The following is an 11,729-nucleotide window of genomic DNA, read 5'->3' on the forward strand; positions in this document are numbered from 1 at the left end:
CGCCCCCCTCCTCCTCCTCCCCTGGCCCCCGGGCCGGCCCGGCCAGGTAGGGGCAAGGTCGCCGGGCAGCGCGCTCCCCCCGCCGGGCGCAGCCACCGGCCGCGACCGGGAGTCTGCGAAAGAGAAAAAGAAAAAGCGGCGGCGGCAGAGAGAGAGGAGAGAGAGAGAGAGCTCGGGCGGGCGGGCCGAAAGCTGCAGAGCCCCGGACAGGGCGTGCGGACGCCAGCATCCCTCGGCGGAGCGTGGATCTGCGGAAGGCTGTCAGCACATCATCTGATTTATCGGCGTTTGTACGGAGGGGAGGGGAACGGGGGGGGAGAAGAAAAGAAAAGAAAGGCACGAAAGCACCCCGAACTCGCCTCTCCCATCGAGGGGCTTCTGAACGCAAAAAGAACTTCCCCGCTTTGCAATAGAATATTGACGTTCTGCCGCCCGATCGTGCAGACTGTATTTCCCATTGCCCTTTCTTCACCATTTATTGAAAAATAAAGAAAAACGCTTACTTTTTTTTATGCTCAAGGAGTGACACGTTTAAAAGGTTCTTTTAAACGTTCCCATTCCGCCACAGCATAGCATTCATTAAAGACACAGTGCTGCACCAATATTGCTTCCTAGTGCCAGTGGTGAAGGGGCGGGTTCCGACAGTCCTGAGCAACGCAGCAGCCCAGCTGAGCGCTCTCAGCTTCACACATTTCTTCAAGATTTACTCCAAAAGTACCGAAATCAGAGCCAGGGATTTTGAGTAAAAACAAGCTGGGCTTTACAGTTCTCATTAGGACAATTATTTCCAAAGGCTAAATGTGTACCACTTACCATACATTTTGCCTTCATCTGATAAGATGATTTTCCTCCTCCCACACGGTGGATAGATAGCTAGAGCCTCCTGAAAGCTCTGTTCAATGTCAGGGCTCCAGACACCTTCTGCATCATTGTCAATAGGTTTATCTGCAGAATCACTCATTCTTTCAATATCTTCGGCAGGACTCTCGCTGCCGCTCCAGCTGCTGGGCTCAATGGTGATGGCTGGGGTCTCCAAGCCTAAGCCTGGAGTCTTAAAGGAAATAAACCTACAAAACAAACAAACAAACAACCCCAAAAGGCATTAAAGACATGGAACTTCAGGCAAGCGTTTCTCTCTACTTCTGATACTAAGTTAACAGCAGCTGAGCAGTAATGGCAATAACACTAGAATGGGAAGCACCCAGGAAAAGTAAAAAATTAATAGCCGTTCTACCTCACATCAGCAGAGGTGGAGCGATAAGGTTGTCAGAAGGGGAACTCTTTACCACATTTTCTGTGTGCAATTACATAAAGGCACAGAGCATCAGGTTATTTTTCACAGATAGTCAAAGTTCGGGGAAACTCTGCAGCACACGACACATTGCATCTGGCTGAAGATTGGCACCCTTAAAATAATGAGCCAGATCCTCAGGCGGGGGTAAATCAGCATACTTCCACTGGCTGGAAGGGAGGCACACCAATTTACGCCACAGCGACCACCAGAGCCTAAAACCACCTGAACCTAAAAACAAAAGCAAAAACTATTGTTCGCATTCATCCAAATGTCAGTGGAGTAAATGGAATTACACTCGTGATGACACAGCTCAACGTGATTAACTGGAAAAGGCTGTAATTTTCAGATCTTACCCAAATAAATAATACAATCAGAACCTGAGCTGCATACAAACAGAAATCTTTAAAATGATAACACTAGAGAAAGGAATTACAAGAAAAGATATATACTTTGCCTGTTTTAAAAGGTCTCTGTCAGAGAACCATAGCAGAACAAAAATTACAAGCTTCAAGTTGCTGAATCAATTTAATAAGAAATAATTTAATATAGCTGCACCTGCTCACACCACCAGAGCTGCAGATCTGTCAGTGTTCCTTTTATATTTTTGAGAGAAATACAACTCTGCTATAAAGACTTGCTCCAGGCAAAAAAGCTGCTCTACCAGACCAAATTCACCTCTGGTGTAATTCTTCGGGAAGTCAGTGAAATAACACCAGGAACAGATTTGGCTCAACATGTCTAGGCATAATGCAGTTTTATTTTGAAAAACGAAGAAGTTTGGTGACTCTAACTGATCTAAGTAGATGGGAGTGTTCGAACATGCAAGCATGAGCTGCACACGCACTTAAAAATCCAGTTAGTTGGCTAAACACTCAAAAACCCCTCAACTATACCATTTTTATTCTTCTGGGGGAGATGAAAGCAGGCCCTTTCCATATGCAGAAGAGAGGGGCTTCCCCTTCTGCACACCTCCATCCTCCCGCTGATACATCTCTCCTCTCAGTGGGGGCTCAGTACATTGTAAAATAACAGGTGAAAAGTGGCAGCACAGCATTCACCCACGGAGAAAGAAGGGGAGGCTGTACCTCGGAGGCTGTGACAGCTCTGACGAAACACCTTTGGACTGGAGAACTCCCCGAAAGAAGAAATATTTACAGCAGCACTCACCCAAACTAACCAATCACTAGAGATAACCAAAACCTGATAGTCCAGTCCCTTGGAGGCTATGGCGCCTTGCAAAAAAACAGAGCTGAAACTGGGGAAACGGGGAGTAGTCTCAGTCTCGCTAACCAACGTTACCAGTTTGACATCCCAAGTATGGGGTATTTCCACTTCTCCAGGCTCTAACAGGAGCTCGGAGGGATCAGTACATGCAAAATGGACTCCCGAGAACTTTATTTTCCTTACTTGCATGTCTGTCTTTACAAAGAGGCATTTCTTAACTTCATATTAGTTTGAACATTGCAGCACAGCTTATGAAAATGTTAGTGGCTACCCACCGGTAATCTCAAGGCTAATCAGTGTCTCAAATTCCTTTTAATAACTGATAACGAGGGAGCAGATGGATTCACAGGGAAACACACACAAATGATAAGTGGGTGGGAAGTCTGGCTAAATACAGCACACATTGCCTGGGAAATCCAAAATGTACAAAATTTTTAAAGTCTCATCACAAAAAGGGAGATGGCAACCTTTCTAAAAGAGTGAAACGCCATCCTTCATAATTCTCAGAAGGCTGAAGCATTGATTTCAACCCTTGCAAGATTTGAACCTTGTAGCAAGATTTAGCCAAAACGTAAACACAGCAATACTGGGAAAGAACTAACAAAACCAACCATGTCCACTTAAGCCTTCAAATACAGGGGGAATTTTAGGTAAACGAGAGGTAATTGAATGTTGACTGGGATAATTAGGGGGGCTGCAGTTTTACTGCCACAGTGCAGGGAAAAATGGCTACTGGAGATTTTATTGGCCTCACGTGATCGAGACCACGGTTTAGCATTTCACTAGAAGACAGCACCGAGTGGGGCTGTTTACTGGGTCAGTTCTTCAAAGGTGACTCAGGGAGGAAATCCTTCCCCTCCCCGATCCCTGGCATGACAGCACGCAACGCACAGCACAGCCATGGGCATCTTTCGCTCAGCCCAACCACCCTCTGCTTACAAAATCTGCCACAGTCATAGCCTCAAGTCTTATTATCATCTTATAAACCAGCCCTTGTTATTACATTACGCTGAAATAATAATTAAAATGCACACAAGGAAAACAGCGAGGCTCTAAAGTCATTAATGGTACTTGATATTCATGTTAGATCTTGCATTGTGTTTACTGGTGAATTTTCACTAATGTGCTATCTCCCTTCACATTCCTTTTTACCTACTTGGATATCATCTTGAGGCATTAGTAGCTACTATTCCAGCCTGTAAAATGTAAGACAACCAAGTGTTTCTTCCAGAACATCTGTACAATAGGGGCGGGGAGCAACCTGCTGGAAAAAAAAAAAACCCACTCATACTAAAGGTTGCTTTTAGTGATTTCCATTTTGGTGAATGCTGACACTGCAGATCAAGCTAGAGGACTAAGGAGCAAAAAACCTTGTATTAGAACCACTAAATGGCTCCCTCTTATTTCAGGAAAATAACGAGCTACTCAGTTAATCACTTCCAGCTCAGCTCTACGTATCAAAAGGCAATTCCACCTCCGTCGTAGCTTGAATTCTAAGGACCCAACTGTGATGAAAAATTTCAGACCTGTTATGCTGGAGTTCAACGTGATTATCAAAAATAATACAAGCTGTCAATAGATGAGCTTTGTTGCACATTTCTAATGTGCTATAAATCTCATGTGAAAAATGCAGATTTACAGTCCAATTTAAATTTGTAAAAAAATCAAAAGTAAAAAAAAGCAAGCCTTCCTTCTATCAGCAAACTCCAAATCTTACAATACCAACTTTCAGTGCAGGAAGAGTTAATCTCCTAGAGGCAATTAACCCCACCCCCCACCCTCCCCAAAAGCAGAGCTTGCACACATGACAGATCAAGTTGAAGAGTTCTGTATTTGCTTTTTATCATGTTAACTTTTAGAGAACCAATTTCGTGCTTGTACTTTCTGTTAACAAAATTAAAACACCTCAACACTACTCACAAAACCAACAACAAAAAAAGCCCAACCCCAAAACCAAAACCAAAAGCAGATTTTGGCTAACCTTTTGGTACTTTCTAAGATTGCTTAAAGCACACTGCTGCAGTTTAGGAGGTCTCTCTTCAGAGTTTCCCTTTTAACACCAGTCTCTCTCTCTTGCATATTTCAAGACAGATTCCCCTGTGCGTAAAGCTCTCTTAGTTGCAAACTTGAATGCATCTTCCTTGCAGCCGCTTTCTATTCTCTCCAGTTAAGTAAATTCTAAGTATATCTGGTTTTCTCACATAGTTATTTGACACTTTTGCTATGCATGATGGAGGTATGTTCCCCCCTCAAACAACTCAATGTTACATTTAGCAATGGAGAAACTATTAGGGACAATACTGGATTTTATACATACATTTTATAGCCAATCCAGTCAATACAGCTTCGTGAGGTACAAGTTATGACTTATTTTCATTATGTTCACTCAGTAGAGTAACTTGAAAAGTTATTTTAAAAACTCAGAGAAACAAGGATAGCTATTGTCAGAGCTGATCAAACCAATGAATTTAACTAAAACCAAATGATAGTCTGCAACGTCTTATCAAGGGAATGATTTCTTTGCTTGCATAAAACACTCTCTTATGCCTTCACTTTACGAGCAATGCAAACCTGGACTTGCCCCGAAAATTGCTGCTCACAGACCAACAACTGAGATCAATAGCTCTTCACAGGAGTGTAGGACAAGTGCAGATTTAAGGCCTTGATATGTTTCATATCCTTCAGTACTTGCACAATGAACTAATACGGAAACATTGTCTTTCAAAAGTCATCAGAGCCGAATCTTATTTTACAACATCTTACAAAAGTTAAACCATTTTCTCTGTTTGTCCAATTAATTTACTTTCTTGAATTTCAGTGTACAGGTGCTGAATGGTGCCTTTACTGAGGTATCACATAACCACTGGAAGAGGATTAATACTCTGCAGGTTTTGGTGCAGGAACATGAGAAAGACTAAAAACATGTCTGGATTCTGAGAGATGTCTGAGAAAAAATGATTACGACTCCCCAGTCTTCTAAATTGTGTCTGCTTGAAGGGGATCAAGTGCAGATATTTTTTATATAATCTGCAATGGCACCTGCAAGAATTTGCAGGTGAGAAAGCACCAGTGCCGCTATCCACACTGATCTTCTGGCTATGAATGGCTGCAGAAGGCTACCAAATAATTCTTACAACCAGCCCAATACTTCTAAAACAGATCTTTCAGAAAAATCTTAATTCTAAAGGTAAATATTTTGAGTGTTGAAGTGGTAAATTACACTTTTAAGAATATACTTTATTTTTAGTTCATGAGTAACTTCATCTTAGCTTCAGTTATATAAAAACAATGGGACCAGGGAATCCAATAAGCTTTTTATAAACATCAAGACAATAATGAGCAGATGAGTAAAAAACAGCTAATTCTAAATTTGCAGACAGCAAATTTTCTCTCAAGGCTTGAAAACTTACAGGCCCATGGGATTTTCCTTCTGCTTTGTTCAGCAGTATAAATCCACAGCTGGAGCACTAAGGCTCTGGAGAGAATCCAGAGGAAGAAAGTTATCAGATCTAGAAAACATGACCTACCAGGAAAGGAATTAGGTTTGTTTAAATTTAGAGAAGACTGATGTGAGAAGATAACCACTTTCAAATAAGGAAAAGGTAACAGCAAAGCAGAGAAGCAGCTCTTGGCCGTTTCTACCAAGGATAAGACAAGAAGCAAAGACCTTAAGTTGCAGCAAGAAACGGGTAGGTTGGGCATTTGGAAGACAGTTCCGACCCTACCAACAGTCACACATCAGAAGCGATCAGCCTGGGGTGCTGGGGAACTGCTGGGGGCACAGAGGTTGTTAAGAACAGGTGACACAAACATTTCTGAGGAACGATGCAGCTACGCGTAGCCCTGACTGAGGTAAAGGAACGAACTAGATGATGCCATGAGACTCAGCAGCCAAGACAGAATGTAAAATGCCCCAGCAGAGGGAAATCTGCCGTGGGAGCACATCCCTGACCAGGCATGGGGCAACCCGGATGCCCAAGAGACTTCACAGATGTCCTGTGACCAGATAGCTTTGTCAGCTGCAGGGCAGAAATCCAGGGGAAACCCGGCATCCCACCACCGAAGCCTGCGGAGCTACATGCTCCTTCGCTCTGCGTGGATTCCTTGCACAGCTGCTGGGCAGTCTGCTGCAGGAACATCGCTGACAAAAGCCACCTGTGAAGTAGCTCATCGAGATAGGCAGGATGGGGAGGGAACGCAAACCCCCAGGCTGGGGAGAAGAGGGCTCCTTCTCCCACCAGTGCTCTCTGTGGGAGTTGTGGGAGATGAGGCCACCTCGTCCCCAGCCACCCTGTTCTCCTTCCAGATATGTGCTGAACAGCCCAACCCCCCCCATCACATACAGATTTCTCAAGCTCTTTCTGCACGGATTAAAATAAATATGGAATTGGTGGAAAGCTTGAATTTTGCTAGGATTTTATGTTTCTACTTTGCCAGTAAAAGTATCTTTGCAGTGTTTATACAAGTCAAGTGATATGCTCAAGCCTTAAAAAAAAATTACTTTTTATTTAAAACTGAATTAATATTCTGGATTTTGTAGCCGTGATGTGTAAGTGTGTATGGATTCTTCTGATTCTTTGAGGCACTCAAATGGCGTTACTTTCAGGAAAACATTATATATATTCAAGCCATTTTATAGATAATTTAGTTTTATGAGGAAAGAATATAAAACAGTACAAAGAATAAAAATTTAAATCATTTACAGAGCATCCAACTGCAAAATCATTAGCTTAAAATTACTTTATATCGTATTTTTGTTACAAGGTCTACTTATCAGTAATTATTCCCTCTAAGAAGAAAGAGCACCAGGAGAGAGAAGCAGCCCATTTCTAGGATAAAGTATTCCTTTAAAACTCAGCCAGACTAATTCAGCCATTCACTTTTGCCATTGAAATGAAATAAAAAGAGTTTTTCTCCGACTGCATGAACACTTCAGGGAGAAATTCTGATGCTGTGCTTTTTTGGCAATCAAATAGTTGCATGTAATGATGCTTCCATGTACTTCCTATAATTCATATAAACTAGTTCTGTTCTCCTAGGATTGAAGTTACCATTTCTCACTTGGGAAGCAACCCGTTTACTAACTGCAAGCTACCTACTTCAGATTTGTCTTTGGGATCTGTGGAGGAATAACATGATCAGTTCATCTACAGCTACAGAGCACCTGTGAAAAGCAGCACGCTCTTTTTTCTGAAGCGAGTGCATTATGCAGTGAGTGAATCCAGGCATTGTTTTCCTGCCCTCAACTACCGCACTCAGGGTATGCATAAAAGTAGCAGGAAGACAGGCAGTGCCATGCCAGTGTGTAAAATACCAAACCATGTAACTTAACATCAGTAAAGTGATGGTTTCCTTCGACTATAACTCCGTACCCCGCTCATCTGAGAAGATTTACATGTGTATTTTCACAAACTGTGAGGAAACTTACCAAACAAAGAATTACTTAGATCTGCAAGAGTAGGCAGCATATAGGCCTAAATGTGAATTTAGGATTATATGAACTATTTCTAAAAAGAAACAATGCATTCTCCTTGAATTGCTCATTTTTTGCTTATAGAAACAGATTACTCAGCAAAGAGTGGGCTGATGTTAATACATGGGAATTCTTCTCTTTGCAAACAGCTTTCGTCTGTCTGCACTCTTTATGCAACTGAAGAGTGTTTCGTACCACTCTGAGGGCCTAATTTTTTTTTCCAAAAGCTGCTTTTGTTGATGTATAATTATTGTTGTAAGGGTGCTGAGTCATTGACTCCAACCCAATTTTCTTTTCCATTAGTTTTAATTTCATACAATTAATAAAATGGTTCATCTTCTCAGTGGGGAAACAACTGGATTCCGACTGTGACTGCACCACACTCACGGGCTCTGTTGGCTTTGTGGTGGCTCACCAAGACGCCTTCCGCAAGCAGCTACGGCTTCAAACCATCCACATCTAGCTAGTGCCCAGCAATCCAGCGTGCAAAGTGCTTTGTAAGGGGCTACACATTACTCGTGGTCCATGGTCTGCACTGATTACCAGGTTATCACCGTGCAGGTGAATCTTAACATACCCGTTGTGAAACCCTATCTCATTACGATCACAGCTGTTTCAGAAACAATTCCTTCCTCATGTGATACTGAAGCAGTCACATTCATCCTAGGTGCTAGCACTCATTTACGCCCAGCTGGTTTCAATTATAAGGGTGTTCCTGGGATTTAACCCAGCTCAAACACTGCATTGTGGTGGTAACCAACAAAGATTATTCTAAATATGACTTGGCACTCAGTGGAATGAAGAATAGCAAGCATCGTGTCTGACTTGCTTTTGCTAATTACCAACATGAAGCAAAGGAAAGGATAAAATATTTACCAGCTCTCAGAAGGAAAAGCCATTCTTCTGCAACTGCAGGAGGCGACTGTGCAACAACCGAGCTGCTGTGCTCTGCAGCGGGAGCTGATCATGCACCTACTGCCACCCAACAGGGACGGCTTGTGAATGGCAACGGCAACATCTATTACGTATGTTACACCGTGGCATGCTTACCGCAGCTGTATTCCAGCTGTGACTTTTCTATGGCAAGAGCTGCTATATTGTGAAGTGGGGATTATTAATACTTCACCCATTTGCCGATTATTCAGCTTTTAGGAGAATGCTCTGTGACCGAGTCGGGTCTGCCCGTACCTGGGGGGCCTCTGCTCCTAGGGCAAGTGAAATGGCTTGGGCTGGCCAGAGGACAATTCTTTGGCACTGAAAATACCAGTCCCCAAACTACTGCACTGCAGCTCTGTAAGAAACACTCCCCAGCCCTGAGACCCGTAAGTAGAGGCCATAGTGTAGTCCCTCAGGGTAAGGTCTGCAGCCACTGCTTTGCTTAGGGTGTGTTTATGGAGCATTGTGTTTGGCAGTTCACTATAATTCATTCTGCTGCCAACACATGTAAACAGAAAATAAAAACTAGTATATGTAGCTATCAGGACAATGGGCTTTTTTTACGTACAAGACTGGAAAAAGGAACCAAAAATAGCTGCAGTTCTTACTTACATGCAACATGTGTCTGTTCCCTGAATGCCTTAAGTTCAGTCACCCAGCGGAGGCTGAAGCAGGGGTTCAGTCTGCACAGAGGCTCTGTGCCTTCCCAGTGACTCCACAAATTATGAATTGTAGTATGAAAGCCCAAAGAAAACAGACGCCGGCCCTCCTTCAGCTCCAGTGGTGTTCATCTCTCCCTATCCCGCCATACACATAACTTTGGCCATCCGGACCGGGATACAGACACAAACACTCTGAATACCTTCGGAGCTAGCCATCCTGTGCATCTAATGGTGGTTTTGCCACTGTTTCAGTCCCATCTACCTGGGAGTATGTGAATGATGTAAACACACTCAATGGTTTTCATATGTGCAAACAGACTATCTCTTCTTTGTAGTTTGTTGTAACTACCTTCCCACAGCATCACTGAGCATGACCAGTTATTTTGTATCCCAAAAACCAAAATGGAACTATTAATACCACGTACCAAGTATTATAAATATTAGAATTAGGTCCATCCTTTATCTCTGGTGTGTTACTAGCTTCCTGCTGGGACCACATATGATCTATTGCTCATACGTATGATGGACCTGGCAGCAAGTCATTCTGTCTAGACGTAGCCCTGAAACTGTTTGTTTCCCTGATTCCTTAAGCCTCCCCAATTTTATTGGGGTTCCCACGTCACACGGACATTTGCAAAACCAGATCCAATTCTTCACATCCATAACTCTCTTATTCTATTCCTGGCATATGACTAACTAGTTTTCTGCTCCAATATTAGATTTTTCTCTCTCTCTTTTTTTTTTTTTTAAGAACTTGTTTTCAGGATGAAAGGTTTTTTTCTACAATGGCTGCAAAAACATGAGTGTTCACTCTAACAGCTCTGAGGTGGGAAAAGGGACAGAAAACCACCTGCTTGAACAACTTTATATAAGTTTGGTCAGGAAAGGGAAAACCAATGCTATTTGAAGGGTGGTCCAACGTCTGACTGGTTCATGTGTAACATAAAACTTTCGTCTATATAAAAAATATTTTATATAATGATTTAAGTATTCTGTTAAAAAGGTACAAAAAAGGCACAGTAAAGTAAAAGGTTCATTCATTTACTCAGGTGCATTTGTTTAAACAAGAAATGGCCACAAGATTAACCCTTTCGCTATTACAAGCTGAAGAGGGACCCTTCTTTTATGAAGCAGAAGAAAAGCAAGTTTTGGACTAACAACTGCAACATCCAATTGGCCAAAGCCACCCCTGGAATCCAGCGCTGGCACCTTTTATCCCTCAAGTCCACTTGTTCTCTGCTCTGCAGATTTTATACAAACACTCCTTTGCGTAAGTGCAAACACACACACACACACACACTTTCTCAAACATTTGTTGAAAGAGCTAAATTTTCACTAAAATTCATTTTACAAGTTAAGAAACTCTGCCAAACACCATATATAAGCTCTATCGCTCTAAGCTGCTACAGAAGATTGTGAATGCCTCGTGCTCACCTGAATGTGCTGATTACGTACCAGGCAAAACCAGGAGAAAATAGTTTTATTCTGCTTTGGCGTTGCTACTTGAGCTACCGCCCCGGGCTCTTGATTCTGCCAACACAGAGCCATTTTATACATATGAATAATCACTCCAAGTTTAACGAAGCTCCTCACATCTCCATTAGCAATTGTTTTGGCTGGAAAAAGGCCCTGCCTATCAGCCCTGGAGGAGCCTGGAAACAGAGGAGTGATAATATTAGGAGGCTCACTTTGGGAAAGGCTGTGGTTTTCTGGTGATAGGACACAGAATCGCATGACAAAAAAAAAAAAAAGAAGGAAGGGGTGAAATCACAGCACCACGGCCCTCAGCAAGGCTGGGATTTAATCCCAGGTTTCTGGCCTTGTTCTCACTGACTCTAAACAGAAAGAGACTTCAGAAACCAGCACGTGAGATCAGATAGGACTTGGGGTCCATGTCGACTAGTCACAACATGTCTAGTGGCTTGTCTTCATCGCAAGCCAACACTGGAAACCCCACCTTGTGTTTTTGTGTATAGAGAAAAATCAAAGCAACAATTTTGTTTGCAAGTGCAGTAGCTGTCAAATAAAAATATTTTAACTTATTTTGTTTTCCAACTGCTAACAGTAGTGTTATGAGCAAATTACCTGCCAAATTAAATTTTAAGTCTGACTTGTTTATGTAGTACAAAGGAAGCCTCCT

At 42.5% G+C, this 11,729-nt stretch overlaps 1 protein-coding gene across 6 annotated transcripts in view; it reads right to left on the reverse strand.

The window, feature by feature from the left end:
• Positions 1-1,061, reverse strand: part of TEAD1 (TEA domain family member 1 (SV40 transcriptional enhancer factor)) — a 104,271-nt gene extending 103,210 nt beyond the window's left edge. For 3 of the 6 annotated variants that reach the window (XM_010563779.1, XM_010563778.1, XM_010563777.1), the window contains exon 1: positions 814-1,009. In XM_010563779.1, the coding sequence (XP_010562081.1) occupies positions 814-961 (148 nt within the window). In that variant the 5' untranslated portion in view covers positions 962-1,009. Of the gene's footprint in view, positions 1-813 lie in introns of all 6 variants that reach the window. The other 3 variants (XM_010563774.1, XM_010563776.1, XM_010563775.1) reach the window with 3 other exon arrangements.
• Positions 1,062-11,729: the final 10,668 nt, after the last annotated feature.

The sequence above is a fragment of the Haliaeetus leucocephalus genome, unplaced genomic scaffold (assembly GCF_000737465.1).
Source record: "Haliaeetus leucocephalus isolate CR32 unplaced genomic scaffold, Haliaeetus_leucocephalus-4.0 Scaffold173, whole genome shotgun sequence".
NCBI lineage: Eukaryota > Metazoa > Chordata > Aves > Accipitriformes > Accipitridae > Haliaeetus > Haliaeetus leucocephalus.